Source organism: Perissodus microlepis, chromosome 18 (genome assembly GCF_051167445.1).
Source record: "Perissodus microlepis isolate ML-2025 ecotype Zambia chromosome 18, ASM5116744v1, whole genome shotgun sequence".
NCBI classification, from domain to species: Eukaryota; Metazoa; Chordata; class Actinopteri; order Cichliformes; family Cichlidae; genus Perissodus; species Perissodus microlepis.
This window is the reverse complement of record NC_140478.1, coordinates 17,073,412-17,093,971: the sequence shown is the minus strand read 5'-3', so window position 1 is coordinate 17,093,971 and position 20,560 is coordinate 17,073,412. Positions and strand designations below refer to the sequence as shown.

Below are 20,560 nucleotides of genomic sequence, written 5' to 3'. Positions count from 1 at the left end.
ACTCAGTTTATTCTGCAGGAACTGTACAAATCTATCAAAGAAACTCCATTTACTGACTGGAAACCTTTGTGAATCGTCATCCTTTAGAAACTTTCTGCTTTTCTGCGACTCATCTGTGTCGTTCAGGTCGACGCGCAGGAGAAAAGCGCACACTGCACACCTCCGAGGATTCACTATCTCCGAAGAGAGGCTGCGCACAAAGAGCTTTGATTTACCATTGGACAACACTTTTAAATAGCCTTACTACAGGTGGGTGACGCTTAATCTGGAGCACATTGTTGGAACAGCTGTAGCTCAGACGCATGCACTTATCGGCGAAAAGGCACATTGGGCACCTTTGGCTCTACGATTTTAGACAACAAGCGCGGAGATCCTCGTGATTACCAGCTGAGAGAGAGAGAGAGAGAGAGAGAAATGAAAGTTGGTTGTTCAGGCGACTTCAGGTGAATATTTTGTATTGCAGACTATCTCTATTTATGGGACCATGAACTCATCTGCAGGTGCAGGAAACTATCGCAGAGGCTCCATCAAGGCAGACAAGGTAACTTATATTTTAAATCTCCTTATTTAAAGAAACATTACTTTCCTTAACTATTAAAATCTACCAAATTGTGCAGAATTGTTTGAGCACTTTTTTTAAAGCCCACCGATGCGCAAAGAGGTGACCCCCTCCCCCTCTTTAAGTCCTGTGGACCGAACTGTAAAAGAAGACGATCGGGTTCCTATTACATGTTGCTGAGATGCAGAGGTGTAGCTTTCTTCTGGGTGCAGTATCTTGATTCCCTTTCGGTAGTTTTCCACCTGTTTATTTAAGTATAGAATCACTCAGCTCACGAGGATTGTTCTGGAAACAGTAGGTGTCATAAAGAATGTGCATCTGATTGTAGGGAGCCAAAGACGCTCACAAAATGTTGCCTCACTTTAGAAGTTAAGATTAAAGATGCCAAATAATCTGATAAGCTGTCTGCAAATCCATCCACAGCTTCTCCATGAGAAGACTGTTTATGATTTTATATTCAACTCTAATTTCATATGTTTTCACTCCATCTTCCTTTATAGCTCAGTGGCTTACACCCTCAGAGTTCAAACAAGGAAACACATGAAATCAACAGACAATAAAAATACATCTCTTGTGACTTGTCCTGTCCTGTAATTCCCCAGCAACAGCACTCGCCTAACATCACTTCCGAGCAGCAGCCGCATATTGGAGCCAAAGTTAACTTGCATTACACCTCGGGGTGCATTGATTGTGGTTTCGGTGAGGACAAAATGCGTTTCCCTGTCCTGTGATTCTCTGGAGAGGAGCTGTGAAATATTTAAATTGTGACAAATTTGTCTGTCTCTAGGGGGCATGTCATCCCCAAAAAGGTTTAAAGATCACAGGCTGTAGTAGACTATTTATAGATGAATGTTACCCACAGTGCTACAAGCAAAGTACACTCGTTTAAAAATGCTCTTTTAAGTTTTAGATTAAAGCTTGTTCATGTGTGTTGTTTGTGGGAAGCTTGGTGGTGTCTTTGCCTAATCGGCTCTCTGTCATTAATTTAATCACATTTGTGCCGCATTGCTGTGCATGTTTTCTTTGATACAATAGTGTGTAATTTAATCCTAATAAATCTGGATTATTTCCCAGTTTCTGTGTGGATTCACTCATCTTTTAGTCATAGATTAGACCGAGTCTTGATATCGTTCCCTTGTGCTCACGTTGGTTCACGCTGGAGTTAGTTTGCCACCTGCTGGAAGCACCGTCACATACTCAGTCAACATGAGGCTTCTCTGCCAAGCTTCAGCAGTCTGCTGGCATGTTGACAGACTTTTCTCTCATTACTTAGGCTTTGCTGGACTCCAGTCACTTTTACTTAAACAAATTTCTCCACTGTGAAGAGAGGCTATACCTTTTGTACACTCCATATTTCTCATATTTCTGCTGACAGCTCCGCTTACAGCTCAGTGCCGTTAAAGCCCCAAAGCCTTGAAGCTTCTGTGACCAGTATTTTACTTATTAAGGATTCCCAGACACAACCTATTAAATTCTACCATAATCTGTGGACAATTTGCATAGAAAGGGAAATCATTAAGTCCGGCCTTGGCAATCCAAGCCACCTACCCTTCTCTGAGGACAGAATAATTTTGAGAAAATGCAGACATGTCTGCACTAAAATTCATTAAACCTGATTTGGTTGGTGTGATTCTGGCCTGAGAATAAGAGAGCTCATATTAACAGTGACTTACTGTCAGCATCTACATTCTTATTCTCATTTCCCTTTTTGCTCTCATCTTCTTTTCCCTTTCCTCCTCCTCCTTTTATTTCATAATGGTATTAATTACTAACTAGCTTTTTTAAGGGTATTTATGAACCTAATAAAAATCTAATAAAACATTCAACTAATGCAATTATGTTAGTGTCAGAGTCAAAGGTCATCTGCTACTGTATTTAAACCTTACACTCCCATCCAATCAGGAAGCATGAGGACTGTAACAATATGAAATGTTACTCTACATGATTATTGTGGTTTTAAAACACTACTGTGCAAAAGTCTTGATCTACTCCTAATTTTTTAATATTTTGCTACCAAGGAGTCTTGTCTCGAGGAGACCTTTGTTGTCATTTTTTTAAGTGGTCTTGAGCAATAGTGCGCCTGGTTTTCTGAAGGTCTTTAAACATTTTTATTTGGGCACTGGCTGCTTTTTCAACCTTTTTTAGTCCTTGCACCTGATCATTTTCAGACAACTCTTTTTTTCACTTGCTTGATTTTTAAGTCACTTAACACTGATATATAAATTATTCAAGCACGGAAAACGCACCCTAACTCTGGGAGCCAATTTTAAATTGTATCTCTAGACTCTTTGTTACTAGGAGCTTGTTACAAAAACAAACCCAGTTCCCATGTCTTTAGCTGAATCTATAGGAAATGCCGAAACATAACACAGTTTGACAAGCATAATATTTTATTTTTGGACTCACAAGGTGGTTCCTTGTTAATACAAGGAACTATTGGTTGAAAACTTGGCATATCTCTGCATGGTGTGCAAAAACTGAGGAAAGTGGACAAGTAGAAGATGTAAAATAAATTAGTATCAGGCCTAAAAACTAATCTACACCTTGTGAACAGTATCTGTGTTCTTAAAAATAGGAAAATCCAGCAAAGACCTGAAACAGGACCTGAGAGATGCATCTGGCCCTTCAGCTGATCCATCTACTGTTCACTGAAGCCTCATCAGAGGTGGTCTCAGTGGAAGGCTGGCTGTCAAGAAGTCATTCTTAAGGAAGCAAAACAGGGAGAAAAGGCTGAGGTATGCCAGATTACCCCAGAACTGGGCTGAAAATAAATGGTAAAAACTCTGAAGAAGTGATGAATCCAAATTTGAAAGCTGTCAAATCATCATCAGTGTGCATGAAGGAGACATGCCATGAAACAAGGTGGAGATTCTGTCATGGCTTTGGGATGTATTTGCACCATCCTGAGCCATGGTGGTGTTGACGATCTTGTCAGAATTAATTGAATTATTAGTAAGTAAGTAAGTAAGTAAGTAAAACTTTATTTATATAGCACCTTTCAAGATAAAAATCACAAAGTGCTTCACAGAAGCTAAAACCTAAAAATAAAAATCAACCAAAAGCAAGTTTAAAAAGTTATTAATGCATAAAAGTATCATCAGATTTTGATCAACCACACAACACCATATGGACAGCATGTAATTAGTAGCACACACACACACACACATACACACACAAGGCTTCGATTTGTAGGTATTACCAAAATGCATCATTCTCCTCCAGGATTATCTAATTTTGTGTCCAATAAAAGGTCACAAAGTGTCACCACATTAGGGAGTTCTATACTTATATTCATGACTATATTAAGCTTCTACATTGTTTGTTGTCAGTCTGAATGCTGCTTCAGCTGCTGTTGATGTTTGATACTTGTAGAGATCACATCCATTACTGGCTTCATAATGAAACATTCCCCCACGAGGATGCACAAATCCCACAGAGCATTGTGGAAACAAGGCTGTCACACGAACCTGCTTAATTTAAATTTCCTGAATTATTTTAGGACTCTATTCTTGTCGCACATATCGGTGCTTTGTCGCAAATTTGGAGCGAAAACCTTTTCATTCATCATTTTTGAATCATTTACATCTGATGGAATGGTTACTCAGCATCATGTATTTATGCTTAGACATGCCCCCAGTTGAATCATTGGTATTTTTTTTTAACTTTACACCACAGAGCAGAAAATATATTTCTTTTTTTGCCTCACCGTATCTTGTCTCATCTGTGGTGCCGTCTGCCTCTGGTGCTGCTCGCTGACTGACGTTTTTGAGGCCAGTGGCTTTCTCCTGAGTCTAGACTTCCTTTATTTGCATTAACTAAGACAGGCAGTCAGACAGTCAGCTGGCATTGCTTTCTCTTTCCCAGATAAAATTTCTGTTGTTTCACTCTGAGGTTTAGCAGAGAGTTTAAAAGAGTTTGTAAGATGGCATTATAAATTTGTCTGCGGGGGTCATACAGCATGTTACCACTCAAGTGTAGTTTTGTGCGTTAGTAAGCAACACGATTGTACCTTTCATCTGTTTGATCATGTTAGTTTTGAGCGAGCTTGTATCAGCGCTGTTTGAAAGTGTGTGTGTGTCAAGGATACACTGGCACCCTGAGCTGAATGTTAAGGTTCCCTGGAGTAAAATTGTACAGACAAACTTTCACTGAAATGATTTGTATGCAGCAGGAATAAGGATGAAATGCCTTTCAAAAGCATTCTGTATTCATCTAGTGAGCCCTCAGTATTTCTGCATTGAACCACTGCACTTTGAATCGCCTGCTTAAAATGTTTGTATTGCTGCCCGCAGCCAGTAGTAACCATTATAAAATGACTTTCATTTTCCTGATGTGCTCACACGCACACATTTTCTGTGCACATTTTGATACCATCTGTTTATTTTATCCAATGACCGCTTTGAAAGTGATAATGCTGTAGCAAACAATAGCACATTGTTCAATGAAATGAAATTCGGAGACAGAAACAACCAGGGATGCCCAGAAGCAACAGACACCATTCAGCAGCAGTCATTTTTCACCACTAACTGCTATGCTGCGATTAGGCTTCCCAGGGAAGGCTTGCTGTAGATGAGAACCATGTTTATAAAAGCTGTCCAGGTTTTGCAGCTCCCGGCCACCTTTGAGCACCTAAAGCTCTTCATCCTGGACACAATCTTGCACTTGCATTGCTCCCTGGGGTGCAGGGTTCATCTGTTCCTGTCACCTGTGACAGATGACCTGATAGTACTCTGCCTGTAGTGAAGCCACTTGCTGATAAAGACACATCGTAGCGTGACACACAGATATTCCCAGATTCATTCCTATTCTGACGAATAATGATGTTTTCTCTATTCATATCTTTGCACTGGTGTTGTAGCCTGAACTCAAAGTGAAGCGTGTACGAAGTGCATACCAAGGACAGCAGCATGAATCTTTAGGATCCACAGGGAGGAGTGTCAGGGATAGGTACCGTGGTCTGGCTGAAGGTCAAAATCAGAGCTGCACTCAGGACGTAACAGCTTGATGCTGTTATCAGACAGCAAGTTGTGAAGTGAAGGACACGTACAGAGGCAAACATGCATGCTTATGCGCACCTTTTCACACCTGAATGTTAGCGTTTTAGGATTTCACACAGAATTTTATCCTGTAGTTGTGAAATACTATCTCTGCAGCCGTGTTGTAAACATTACTTCTTTCAGTCCATGTACAGTTGTGGTCAGAAGTTTACATATCCTATCATGGGCATGAATGTCCTTTTAATATTGGGGCTTTTAAGGATTTCTTTGAAGTGTTCCTCTTTTAGGGTGGAATGATTGAACAGCAAACATCTTCAATGACTTTAAAAAACAAGAATTGGGTGCAGAAGTTTGAAATTATTTTTGATTCTCTCGAATCCACACCATATAAAAGTATATATACCGGCTCAAGTATATACATACATCTTCACTAAAATATAGCTTAATGTCCAGGGTTGCGATCAGGGCATTGGGAAGGCTGTTCCGGAAATGTAATGTTCGCCTTTTTTACCCATTCTAAATCCAGTTTTGATATTTGTTTGGGATCATTGTCCTGTTGGAACACCCAACCTTGTCCAAGTTTCAAACATCTAGCTGTTGACTTGAGGTGAAGTTAAAGATTTGAGGTAGTCCTCCTTCATTATTTCTTCCACTTTGTGCAGTGTACCAGCACCACCACTGGCAGCAATACAGCCCCGGAGCATTATGCTACCACCACCATGCTTGACAGCCACATTGTAGCCAAATAGATTAATCTTTGTCTTTTCTGACCACAAAACCTTTCTCCAGATGAATTTGGCTTGTCTGTGTTGACAACTGGAAATTTCAGCTTCGGCACTCTCTCAGTCCACGGTCAGGTGAAACTTCTTTTATTGTGGACAGTGACACTAATGTTCCAGCAGTTTCCAGTTCATGGCAGGCTTCATTGTTGGTTGTTCCTTTGTTTATCATAAAACTGCAAACCAATTCCCTCTCATTTGAGTGAGAGGGAATTGGATCTTCTTCCAGATCATTGTCACCCATCCAAATAACTTCAACTTATGTACAATTGTTTGACCTGATCTTGCAATCTGGAGTTATCTAGAAATGGCTCCAGGATACTTTCTTCACTTGTGGAAATCTACAACTCTCTTATTTGGAGAGTACTGGTCAGTCCAATGAATGCTGTAAAAAATCCTTTTTATGCTGAGAAGTAGAAACTTTCCATCCTGTAAAAATAACAGCTCAAAGAATTTGTTAAAAGCATCAAATTTCAATGACATTCATGGCCATGATGTCTATATCTAAACTTCTGACCACAACTGTACGTGGGTTGAAAGGAGAAACATTTTCAACACTGCTGCAGAGATTAAAAAAAAAAAAAAATCAAACAATTACCAGAATTCTGTGTGCAATGCTAAAACACTCAGGTATGATAAGGTTTGTATGAGCATGCATATTTGCCTCTGTATGTGTCCTCCCCTCTATAACTGTGTCTGATGACATCATCAAGCTGTTATGTCCTTCTGACCACAACTGTGGAGCTGTTTCGGTATTACCAGACAAATTATGGTATAAAAATTCAATTAAGAAGCTGGATACACCATTGCAGCAGACACTTACACACAAACCAAAACATAAACTGATGATTTCATTATCTCCACTGGGCTGAATGCTAAATCTTGTTTTCTCACTGAATCTGGAGGCCCATATGTGTCTCACAGAAGTCCCTTCACCATGCTGATATATGTGATTTAAAAACACAGAAATGCAAACTGTCATTGCGATTCATACGCAATAAACTAATGTCTCCTGAATATTATTGCGTGCTATCAATTGTAGACGTTATTAATGATTGTGTTTTGACATCAGCTCTTAAAATGTGTTGATGGTTGCTCATGTTCTGCAAAATCAGCAGACGCTGACAAATGGATGGACTCTGTAAGTAAATATAAGCAGTGCTATAAGTTTTCAAGCTGTGCGTGGTTAATGCTCTGTCGGTGTGATAAAACACTACGTCACCTCTGTGCTCTACAGCAATAACCACGTTGACCTTTTATACTAATTGCAATTACAGTGACTTATTGTGAGCCAGCATTATTCATAATCATAGGAGTGTATGTCGTAGCTGTAAATGTGAGAAAAATGAATGCAGAAAATGACCAATCAGGGGCTTGTTTAAAGGACCCTGGGGAAATGTCACGGCATAAAATGAGCTTGTTAACAGAAATAGCTATAACTACAACCGCCATTTCTTCTATGAACTTGAAAGACTTTATTATCCTTTGGTAAAGTCACCAGAGCAATTACTCTCTTTGATGAAACCTCATCTCCTGTGGCGCGCGTGAACTACAGTTCATCTTTATCCTCAGTGTAGAGCGGCCTTAAATGCGGGTCCTGTTAACATGAAGAAGAAAAAAAACCTAAATAAGCGCAGCTGTTCTTCTTTTGTGTTGTTGTGGTTTAATTTAAACGTTGATCGTCTTGCGTGCAGTGATTATGCTGCCTACATTTAAATAAGCGCTGCAATTCATCAGCTGCTGCTGCGGAGTTGTTGTCTGTGTGCAAATCAAACATGTAAAATATGAGCCGAAACCCGGCGGCCATTAGAGATAAACTGCTGCAGCTGCGGGGGAAGACTCTGGCTTCAAACAGGCTCATGAGTCACGGTCAAAAAGAAATGTAGCTGACTTTTAATGCAAGTATTTATGAACCACCGTGAAACCTCAAACCAGGTCTTACCACAGGGTGTAATACATGCCACCATCCATGAAATAAGAACGCAGGCGGCTCAACTTTATGTTAGTCACTTGCCCACTGACAAACTGTCAAGGTCACCTTCTGCTCACGAATGTCGAATTAGTTAACATGTTCTTTCATCTGTGAAGTGTAAAAGTTAGGGCAGCGTTAGCGCTTTAGTGACGTTGCGCTGTTTACAATTTTGATGTTCACACAACTTCAGCATCCTGAGTTCACACACAAGCAAAATGCTGGACAGCATCGACACAAGGATATAATTCAAACCCTGACTCCATATCAAGCCCGGGTGTGAGAGGTGGCCTTGTGATTTACTACGCTTGGATCCTGCTGTGTGCCATTTTAAATGAATGAGTTATGAACACTTTGCCATTCATGCTGTCCATGACGGTCCTCTTAGGGCGTCTTGCCTCTGGCTTTTGTCATATTCAGCTGAGCGGGTTAGATGCAGAAGGAGAGGGCAGTTTGGCTTTTCACTTAGAAATATCACCTCTTCTAGTTTTATAAAAGGCATTTCGTCGCTACTGTCTTGTGGCTTAGTGCTAGGGTTCGGTTAAATAAGCTGGTTACTCAGTCTCAGCCCTGGGATTCATTACGGGAGGTACAAATGCTACATAAATAAATCTGCAGTAGTGTTGCCTGTGCCAGGATTCTGTCTTGTCAGTGTAGCTTGATGGGTGTGTGTGTGTGCATGTGTGTTTGGGCAGGTGGGCGGAGTTGTATTTTATGATAGAGAAGACAGGAAGCATAAATATTACTTGTGCTTAATCACAACCCAGCTGCAATGCTGAGTGAAATGATCAATTTCTTGGTAATATTTACACACATTGGACACACACACACACACACACACACGCGCGCGCGCACACACACACACACACACACACACACACACACACACACACACACACACACACACACACACACACACACGCACTCTCAAAGAGAAAAAAGCCTAGCAGGCAATATTGTTACTAATATGTTGAGGAACATGTTATTATTTATATGCTACAGTATATTTATGTGTGTGTGTGTGTGTGTGTGTGTGTGTGTGTGTGTGTGTGTGTGTGTGTGTGTGTGTGTGTGTGTGTGTGTGCGAGAGATTTACTTACACTATTCAACTCCACCTTTGCTGAGTAAAGTCTTGTCGAGAGAGTTTAAGCATATTTGTGTGCAGGAGTTGAGGCAGCGAGCGAGCCAGGGAGGGAGGGAGTAAGGGCGGCAGAGATAAGTAACGTTTGGAGGAGCACCCCCCCCCCCCCCCCCCCCCCCCTGGAAACGATGCCAGTGTCTGTGATTGATTCACCCGGCGAGTAGAGAGGGAGGCGTTCTCGCTGGGCTCCCGGACCCCCAGGTCATCCTTTCTCTTAGCTGTAGGGGAAGGGAGGGGAAGGGGAGGAGGTTGGCGGGGTGGGGGGGAGGAATTCTCAGACACCTCCAGCAGCCCCAACTTCACAGCACAAAGGTGTGAGCACAGCGAGAGGGGAAGGCAAGTGGCACTTCTCACCATGTCTGTCCTCATAGCCACCCAGCTGAAGATAGACACCAGCACTCCTTCCAGAAGGGTAAGGGGCCCTTTTAGCATGCATGACACGCTGTGGGGGAATGTCTGTGTTTGTGGGTGAGCCTCCTGCTACTGACAGAACAGGCTGCTGGCTGTTTTTGATAACAACTGGACAGGCAGGAAGAGAGCGGCAGGTCCTCATCCCCCCTCTGCCAGGATCTTGATGGACAAATGCTTACCACTTTTAATTTTCTTTCAAGAGACGACTTCTAATGAATGGCTGGCTGCATACGCTGCGGAGAATACCTTGCGCCTCATTGTTAATCTTTGTCATGTTACCACATAATGACTTCAATTCAACTGCTCACTATGAGGAAAAGTTAGGCATGAAAGTATGATTGCAGTGCCATGTTAGATGTTTTAAAACGACTGCTTTGCATTGCCTTTTCTTTGCTTAATTTTTGCTTATGTGAAAATCCTCCAGAATTGACTTTGAGGTCAACTCATTAGATTAAATGCTGACAGTTTACTGCTCTCATGTTTGCATGCAAATGGGCTACAAGGGAGATTGATGACGAGCAGAAGTTGCTGTGCGACTTTGGTGTTCTTGAGCAATTAAAATTATGTAAATTGTAGCTTTCTGGAAGTTAGAGAAAGGAACGCCCGTAGCTCTAAAACTCTCTCCTGCAGAGCAGCGTTTAGATTTGTGCAGCACTCCAGATCACAAATACACTTACATTTTGTGCCACGTGGGATAATAAATGACCAGAAGGGTCATACCAATCAATAACTTGTGCAGGGCGGTTTGCATTAAGCCTTGCATGTCTCATACCATAAACTCCTTCAATTCATTTGTCATAATCCATTTTCAGCTCTCGTTTTGCTGTGCACACTATCTTTCTATCCGCACCCAAACACACATTTGACAGTAAATTTATAGTGACATGCTCTAGTTTGGTTTCTCTGTTTCCTATCTCCCCCTTCGATTCCTTCCTCTTTCTTCTCCCCATCATCTGCCGCTGCCACAATCCACAGCTGTAGTCTGCTGCTCCCCCTCAAACCACAGTCTATTCTACAGCATCAGCCAGCATTAAACTCCATTTCCTCAGTGACTTATCTGCTGCCATTTCAATTTGGGCTCAGTGCATAGCTTCCCTTCACTTGTAATACACTGGGAGATTCAGCTCTCCATAAAAAATAATATTCCCCTTCCAATGGGACACATCCTCAACTAGTTTCACTCAGGGAATGGATTTTATGCAGGCAAATAAGGGCTTAGAACAGGTTAGAAATGGCAATATTTACATTTATGTGAATTTACAGTTGGAAGGTCATCAAATGATTCACACATAAAGTGTTACCTATATGAGACTAAATATGTGTCAGTGATTTGTGGCAGCTTCCTTCTTCTGTGCAGCGGACCAGAAGTGTAATGAATGCAGTACTTGCAGCCAAGAGTAATTGAAGTGACCATTGTTACATGGCCCGAAATGAGCCAAGTGTTGTAATGTAGTCTTAGGGTGTAATTCAATGATAAGGACTGTGACACTCTGCAGTCTCACAGACTTTGGCTTTCAGTGACACACAATTCAATTTTGATAAACACTGATGGAGAAAGATGTTTCTACCCTGTGAGTAATGGCTGATCGATCTATCCATCTATCGATCGATCTATCGATCGATCTATCTGTCTGTCTGTCTGTCTATCTATCTGTCTGTCTCTTGTGGTATCACAATACAGAAATGCTGAAAAACTTCACACTTTGCATGACAATAAGCTACAAAAATCATGATCCCTGTGTAAACAAATACCAAGATGTGCAGTGCATCGCAGCATCAGTGCGTGTATTATAATAATCGTTCCAATACGTCCGTTTGATTAATTAGCTCTCTGATTTCTTTCCCACCATTTTTTCATCTGTGAATTACAATGCAAGTGAGTGAACAGGCATCTGCTTTTCCTTCATTCATTTGATAAGCTTTGCATCTGGAAGTCACGTGACTGGGGTAATCCATGCTGTGAAGGAAATGTGTTTAAGGTGTTTTAATAAAAATATGCACGTTTGAGGCCAGAGTTTATACATACAATGTGAGTTAATGCTTTTATACGATATATTGCTGTGTGGATGTTCTGTCCTAACTGTTGACAATGCTGCTAAGTGCGCACCAAACTGTGGCTGACCTGCTGTTGTTGTTACAGTGATGCCACAAATCTGCCCCTTTCACCTCATGCAGCGTCTTCACCGACATCTATTCCCTCTGTTCTGTGCTCCCCCGAGGAGACGCGCCTTGCAGCCTGAAAACATTTGATCTGGAGGCATTTTAATGAGTTACGGCGTGCAATTCCTTCTTGAAGACTGCTTCTGATAATTGGACAAATTTGATGTACACAAGTGTATTTGTGATGATTTTTAATCGATGTGAGAGCAAGCTATTTACAGCTCGGTAATGGACTGTCTCGAGAAGAGCTTCAAGATAAAATGTATGTGCCCAGGCCACAGCGAAACGGGGCATGTAATCCGACACCGGCAGCGGGGTGATAAAGAAACTTGTTGTCATGGTTGTCCCAGCACAGCATCGAGAGAAATCACTAGTGTCCAGCTAATGCCGAATGGAGAATGGTGGAAAAATGTGATTATGATGGGCTGTAACTGAATCTGTTCTCTCTTACATGCATGTAGAGGGGTTCAGCAATTTCCTTGTTCAGCTGAGTGATGTTCAGAGGAAATTAGATATTACTGCACACCCGCAAAACATCGATTGATTGATCGGTCTCCTCTTCCATCCAATTAATTTGTGTCATTTTGTTGTGCTGTGTGGAATGCTGATGGAAAGATGTTGGGCTGCAGTGGCATTTCACTTCATACAAATACATTAATATTTGCATTGTGAGTGATTAACTAAATTTACATAGGCACCACACTACAGTATGTACTGTATGGTATCCTGTTTATGGTAATAGAAATAACAGTATGCGTGATAGTGTTGCTGTGCAGCTTAATATCCAGCTTACCTTTGTTGTACATATTTTTAAAGATGTCAAACTTTAAGAAAATAAGATCAAACACACTTAATTCTTAAAAATTTCCAAGCCAGGAGATCTAAAACAGAAAAGAGCAAACATTAAAATGATTTTTTTTGTGTGTGTGTGCAATTATAAAAAGATTTACTTTCCTTTTTCTCTCTCAGATTTCTTGGTTTCCCTCTAGTCTTTCTTGCTAATAATGTTTAATGCTATTGTGAGATTTTTTTTTACCTCCAGGCTGCCTCAGAGTTTTCCGCCTGTCTGCGGAGAACATGATCACCAGTTTTTGGCGTTGTTTCATTTCATTCTAGGAGGAGAAAAATAATGACTTCCCTCTGGTCCTCATATTATAAAATAACATCTGTGCATTCAGTTAGTAAAATTTCTGGCAAAGTTGGTGTGTCAGTCCCTCACTGGAATTAAAAAATAAACTCACTGAAGGGAGTTTACTGCATAGCGGAGCTTCATAAAGCCATCACTCACAGCGTCATAAAGTGCACCAAAGTGCATCGTATCATTTGAAATAAAATGCATCTGTGACGTGTTTGAAATATAATTACAATGTTCCATATCACAAGCGAGGTAAGCTTTAGCTTGCACTGTCTCTAACAGTACCATTAGCTACCCACAGAGGTTTTACTGCAGCTATCATTGTCATTATACCTGGTTATTACATGCTTCTTCAACTTTTTACCACCTATAATGCAGAGCTTGACTGCAGTGGTGTTTGTGGGAGCAGGGAAAGGCGTAGCTCCAGTCATCTGCTGTGTCTGTGTGGAGGCGATAGGGGAGTCAAGCTGAGCCCGGGCTCCCCGGCGCTGTCCTGAGGGGAGCTTTAAAGCAGTGAGGCAGTTCATAATTGCTCCCCAACAAGGTGAGGGAGATTGGAAGACATCTATCAGAGAGGCTGGGATTGATGTCAAGTGACTCAGGCCTATTTCCCAAGGGGTGCGCAGACCCAGGAAAAGGCATTTATGAACTAGGGAAACAAATGACAAGGACCGAGGCAAGCCACCGTGGAAGGCGAGAGATTGCTGGAAGCCCAGAGATGTTCAGTCCAAAGCACAAGTTTCTGCTGAAACTCCAATTACGAGGTAGACAAAGCATCAAACAAAGTTCATTACTTTTTGAATCATACTTGGAGTCAAAGGAAAAAATGACTCAAACTCATGAGGAAGGGGAGAATGGGGAGTAACGTCCACTATCCTTATTTTGTTTTGTTTTGTAAATGGTCAAACATTTGAAATGAAAATTCTGTATTCCAGATAGATTTACTATTAATCGGGTTGTGTTCATAATTCAAGCCACGAATCAATGAGCCTTCAGCATTTCTTTCAGGACTCGAGATAACTCACCATTTATAAAAGAAATTTAATTGAAACTCACTCTTTATTCAGAGTTCAAGATAGACCTTTTTCATTTCTACTACTCTAGTCAGTTCACCTTGATAACACTTTGCAAATGATTGCCAAATGAACTTGATTTCACTTAATGAGAGAGGCAAAACGGCGGTATTCAGCAGAGCGTGTGCAGAGCTGTTTGGAGCTGCGCTTTAGTGCTGCTTTGAAGTTGTACCCCTCTGAAGATGACCTATTTCCCAGAAATACAGCTCAGCACCAGTTGGGTGATAGTTTGAGTGAGAGGCCATGGCGTGTTGGCCTGTGGCATTCTTGACAGGAATGGCAGAGATTTGAACACTTTGACCCAAGAGCCTTTCCCTCCCTCCATCGCATATAAGCCAATATTCTGCATTTACCAGAGCTGCATTGCTGTGGCCTCTGTGAGCATTTCAAGCATGAAATCACCTGCAGTGTTATGAACTGAATAACACTTGTGGTTGTGAACTGAATGAAAATACTGGGCTGAAGTAGGGAAGGGGCATTTTTATGGTTTGTGGCACTGCATGTAGAGGGGCTTTCAAGAAAGGTTTTCATCAGGCTCTAAGAAGCTGCAAAGGATACGTTTAACCATGTTTGTACACATTTTAAATATATATTCCTTTTATTTTATCCAGTTGTGTGACTCAAATATATGCTGTGCTTCAGAGTATTTTCTGTTTTCTATCTTTAAAGAAAGAACTTCCCTCTTTGTTGTGTCACATGTGGAGTACACATCTTAAGAGGCGTTTGGTCAGCCTGTCCTAATCCAGAGCGCCACAGAGAGGCACTAGAGCTCCGTCCTGGGACCATACGCAGTCACATGAGAGGCAATTTTACAACCTCGCTCATGAAATCATAAATGAGAGAGGCTTCTTATTCTGCGCTTTCACATCGAAGTCTATACAAGCGAATCTGTGCATCGCTGGCGCATTTCTGCGCGCAAAGCAGTGCACAAAGAAGTGCAGTGACAGTAGTGCTACAGTAAAGCTGCTCTCACAGCGCTGGTCACTTCACATGCAGAGCGCGTCTGCGGTGAGTACCGTCGGGCTCTCTGCGTCCTTCACACTTTTCATATGTGAGGTCAGTCCGGTATACACATAGCCGGAAGAGTCGAATCAGTATCTGTTGCTCGTTTGTTTTTGTTTGTTTTTGGACGGGAGGAGGTGGACAATCACTCGGAGTCATCTGGATGATCGAATATCTGATGGAAACTCAGCGCATCCGCCTGCCATCTCTCTGAAAGGAGGCATCAGGAAACTGAAGAGGGGAGACAACGTGTCGTGAATACAGAAGAGAGCAACTATTGACACCTACAGCCCACCAGTCTGCCGTGCGCCTGGGCAAAGCTAAAAGGACACGGCTGCGAATGATCCGGCTTTATATTGGTCTATCACTCCAACGCCGTGAGTCATCCACACTATCCACAGATGCTTATTTACTAGCCAAGTGTCTTCACCTCGTCTTTTTTTTTTTTTTTTGCTCCATCCCGGAGGTGAAAGCTGGCTGCCTGCCATCGGTTCTCTTCGAAGCGCAAATAAACCAAACAGACTGTCCAAGCCACACAATCAGACGAGACCTGCTTGTGACTCTGACATGCTGTAAGTTGTTTTTGTTGTTGTTTTTTTTTTTATCTGAACCGGACCAGTATTATGGCTTCGCTGTACCAGAGATTCACCGGAAAGATCAATACCACCAATTCCTTTCCGCACCCACCTGAGGCCAGCCACCTTCTTGGTGGACAGGTTGCAGACGAGGAAAACGCAGCGAAGACCCCTCAGCAACTCCTCGATGGGAGACCTCACGTCCAGTACCGCAAAAAATGCCTGCGGGAGGATGAGGACGTAAGAAATTAGTTTTTTCTTTGTTGTTTGCATGCATAAAACCACAATTATGCACATTTTGGACAGTAATTCTTCAAACACACTCATTCAGACCCCAACAGGCCTCCCTGAAGCTCTCACACTGCTTTCACTTTTAAAAGATGTTGAAGAAACTTTCAAAAGCTTGGTTTATATTCTGTGGCAGCTGCAGTCTTCCATTATTATGTTGCTTCTGCTTGTGTTGCAGTGTTTTTTTAAAAAACATTCATCTGTTCCACTACTAGCAATGGTAGCATTAAAGCTCGACGTGACCGTTCAGGTGACCGTGATGACGATTTGACTTAAAAATCAACACTTTCTGCTCCATATGTTTCATATCTGTCTGCAGGGAGCCGCTTATGGGTTGCATGGTGCTGACCGTGGTGCTGAAACTGCAAACAGCACCACAGCAGTGTTGTGGTTATAGAAAGTGACAAAACATAAGCGTCTGACTCATTTTTGAGAGGTTCATGAAGAGGGTGTTTGGCCCAACCATGACCCTAAACCCCCTCCCAACACACAAACACACACACACACACATCCTTTAGCATAACAGTTCAAATTTCTCACTGTGGATTTTGATGGATAAGTTGAGGGCCAGCTCAACGAGGCAGCTGCCTGGAGCCTCAACAGCACAAGGGACGCAAAGGAGAGGAAGAAATATTTTGTAAAATTTATAGTTCAACCTTAAAAATATGCCACTAATGTGCCCCAAGCACTGTTAAAGACACCGGTCACAGTAAACAGCTGATCTAAAAGGAAGCTACGCATACAGATGTTCCCTGCAGCATTATAAATTGAAGCCACATGTGATAAATTGCAGTGTGGGTGTAGGCGACTTCTCAGATTGCCTGTAGAAGTCGGATTGTTGGTTTTACAAAAGAGAGGCTGTAGCGGGGAACTAGGATCTAAAAGTTGAACAAAAATATTACTGTCAGGCTGCAGTGATCTAGACACACAGACGGGTGCACAGCCAGAACTGTCTTAACAGGTTATTAATAAGTTTGACGAATATTTAATGTAACCCAGGGGAATCTGAAGGCGATGCTTGCTGCTTACAGCTGTTTATTGGAGTCTTTCCTTAAAGTTCATCCAATAATCGCAGCTTCATGGGGTTACTTACAGCTGCAGAATCGTCAGGAGGGTTTCAGCAGAGAGAGTTATTAATAATCATTAAATATTCTCAATGCGGATAGAATTAAATCACATTCTGTATTTTTTTTTACACATTAGTCAGATGACCTGTCACACTCACACACTTTTTGCAGTTAAATCATTTGTTACACACCAGCTAATCCAAGGTTGAGTTCAAATGTTTCCTAAGGCACTGCAGTAGCAAGAACCAGTCCTGGATAGGTGGTACTATATGGGAAAAAATAATAAGAAGGCTCAGTTTATGAAACATCGTTGGAATGGCTTTTCTGCTCAGTCCTGCTGTGTTTGGCTTTGTTCTGTGCTTTTTAGATTTAATGACAGGTACATCATCACAATGCTTTTTATTAGTTCACTGTTTGTCAGCTTGTAGCCATGACGTGAAATTGCTTCTCATACAAAAACCAAAATGATTTACTTCAGCCTTTCTCTATTAGATTAGAAGATGGCTATTTGGACTTTGTGCCTGTTAGAGACGACAGCACCCAGTGCCTCCAAACTGTAGTGGTTTATGCAATCACCTAACAAGCAAAAGATCCCTGGTTCATTTATGGCGAAAACACAAAGTGTTTGTGTCATTCTGTTTCCATTTGTGAAAACAAACACAACATGAAGTGCAGAGCTCTCAGACAATTTTGTCCCCTAAACATTTCTGATATTTGTGTTACTGGTTTCTCTTTTTCTTCAGCCTAAGAAGACCTATATCCATCTAGCTATGTAGCATCAGCCATGCATCCACCAAATAGCGAAAACTCACAGAAGGCTTCAGATTGGCTGGAATCTCACATTCTGTCTGCACAAAGACAGAGTTGTTAGGAAATGTGTTGCTTGTTTTCTGCAGGAAATAGAGGTATAGTCCTCTGGTTGTGTCCTATACGCCTCGGGACAAAAAGAAATAACCTACCATTGCTTCCTTTAAGCTTATTACCTCATTTTTATGGATAATTCTGTACTGGCGACTTGACAGTCACGATTTTCTTAACAAACAGACATCATTTTACCCGTTAAGTCAGAAGTTGTTATTGTACTGCAAGATTTCCAATTTATTACATTTGCACTATTAACCTTGAGGTCACCTTTAGTCCCAATGTCTCTCTGAGTCGTGCTGGAGCATGAAATTGCCTTTTGCCTCAAGAGATGGGGAGACCATTTCAAGAAGTACAATTTCCAATCCCTCCCTCCTTGGCAAAAGTTTGCTGTTGTTGTTCTCCTTTATTTTGCAGATGGAAGAAGCAAACAACTGAATCGGACATTCTAGAATTTAATTTCATTCATCCAAATATTTACCAGCGAACACTCGTGCGTCTGAGGGTTTACTCTGAGTTAATGAAAAGCAGAAAGAATTAAATTTTTTGTAAACAACAGTTTCATTTGTTTGCTGCTGTGTTCTTCTGAGCTCTTGGGTTCGCGATATGCAGGCACTGCATCTTTGTTTGTAGGAGAGCTGTGTGTGTGTGTGTGTGTGTGTGTGTGTGTGTGATGAGATTAATTCTCGCTTTGCACTGTGTGACAGTGTTTCATGGTAGAGTTTACGTCACCTAGGGAGATATCAGCAGTAGTTCGTTCTCCTCCTCATTACCCTTTACTGTAAATAGAGGCCTGTGAACATCTTAATTAACTGTTGGATATAACGGTGAAACAGGGTAGCATTTTGCCTTAAGGCTGGAGCCTGGAGACACATTCATGACTCGGCCTGTATTGACATTTTCTTTATAGGTTACATAACAGAAAAAAAAAACCCACATCCCTTTTTGCTTGTGTCTCGCCCTGTGATCTGGAATAATGACACGTGACTCACAGTCAACATATCGAGTAATAAAAACATTGTTCATGCTGTTTTTCTTTGACAAATAAAGAGGAGGTGGTTGAATTACCCTTTTTTATAGAGACCTTAAGACAAGTGACAAAACCTTATAAGAACAAATATGAAAAAGAATCATTGTGAATTAAAGTAGCCCAGATTTATAAAGAACCACATGATAAAAATATTGCTCTCTTTAACATTTCCTTCTCGTTTCCTTTAAAAAAGACATCAAATCTAAATTCTTGTGATCAATGATTTACTAGAGGCCATGCTTATGGTTCATTTTCAGCTGTAATAAGCATCATCTGATGTAATGAGTAAGCCTTAAAAATGTATAACTACAAACGAAGGACAAAGTCAACCTCCATTTATACCAGGGCTTAACTTCTCATGATCCTTTTATGGAGCTCTAATCTAGATTTTATAATTTGGTGATGAAGACTGTCAGTTTTCTAAATAAGTTGAACATTTTACTGAATAAAAGCCACAAAATCCTACTGATTCCCATCGTTTCTATCCCCAAAATAGCTAAAAACAGACCCCCTGCTGCTAATTACAATGACAGCTGTATTCATGTCTGACTATAAGTACTAGTCATTAGTGAAAAGCTCATTTCCCACAGGGCCACCTTAATCTCAGAATAGCACGCTGCTCTATAATGCATTAATATTTCGATCTCGGTCTGGGCTTCCGCTTTTAAAATCAGCCGAAGTATGCTGCAAATGTGGTTTCATTTTACTTTTAATTAGCTCTTTTTACACATATATAATATGCCCTTATGACAAAGAGATGGTGTGATGGCGTCCCTGAGGGCCAAAGAAGCATTTTTTAAATGGCAAAGTGGGCATGCTGTATCTCTGGGGACAAGCACAAAGAGCTCTGAGCTCTCTGATTTCCCTTTAGTAATTACAGGAGTTTGTTTGTAGTGAACCCATTGTATTTCAGGACACTGCCAGCTCTTCAGCATTGAAAGCATCATTACACTACATATCCTCTTTTAATTAATTTAATTAAGTTTCCTTTCTGAATGTTTTATCTGAGGAAAAATTCCCTGCGCACTAAATTTTCAGATTCTGTTTCAAATCAGAAGGAAATTGATGTTCAAAAGGAATGAATCATAAATCACCTTTGCTGTGTGACTTAAAATTGAATTCATGTTGGATAGACTGCCCAGGGCTTATACATACACGAACACGCACGCAAACTCGCATCCTGTCCTCATGCGTCCCCTTAACTGTGCCTTCTGCTTAGACATACTCCAGATCTGAGTAAGACAGTTTGGCCCGGTTCCCAAGTCTTCGTTTAGCTCTGTGCTTCCTTTGAGGTCCAGAGCTCAGATAAATCAGCCAGACGGAGCTCAAGAAGAGCAGCCAGATAAAAGAAAGAGAGCAATGAGATGCGTTAGGCTGTCCTTATTATCTTTGAGAAAAGGCTAACTGTGTGCTTCAGATGACGACTGCTTACTGAAGGATGCCACCGGATTTGTTACTTGGCATGCTAATCCAAAATGATCACGAATCCTGAGGCAAACTCCCTTTTCATCAG

The 20,560-nt window shown here is 41.4% G+C and overlaps 1 protein-coding gene across 3 annotated transcripts in view; it reads left to right on the top strand.

The window, feature by feature from the left end:
* The first annotated feature begins 307 nt into the window (after positions 1–307).
* Positions 308–20,560, top strand: part of LOC146367648 (A-type potassium channel modulatory protein DPP6-like) — a 93,828-nt gene continuing 73,575 nt past the window's right edge. The window contains exon 1 of one of the 3 annotated variants that reach the window (XM_084913373.1): positions 308–541. In XM_084913373.1, coding sequence (XP_084769499.1) covers positions 485–541 — 57 coding nt within the window. In that variant the 5' untranslated portion in view covers positions 308–484. Of the gene's footprint in view, positions 542–9,773; positions 9,858–15,044; positions 16,042–20,560 lie in introns of those variants that run through there. The other 2 variants (XM_084913374.1, XM_084913370.1) reach the window with 2 other exon arrangements.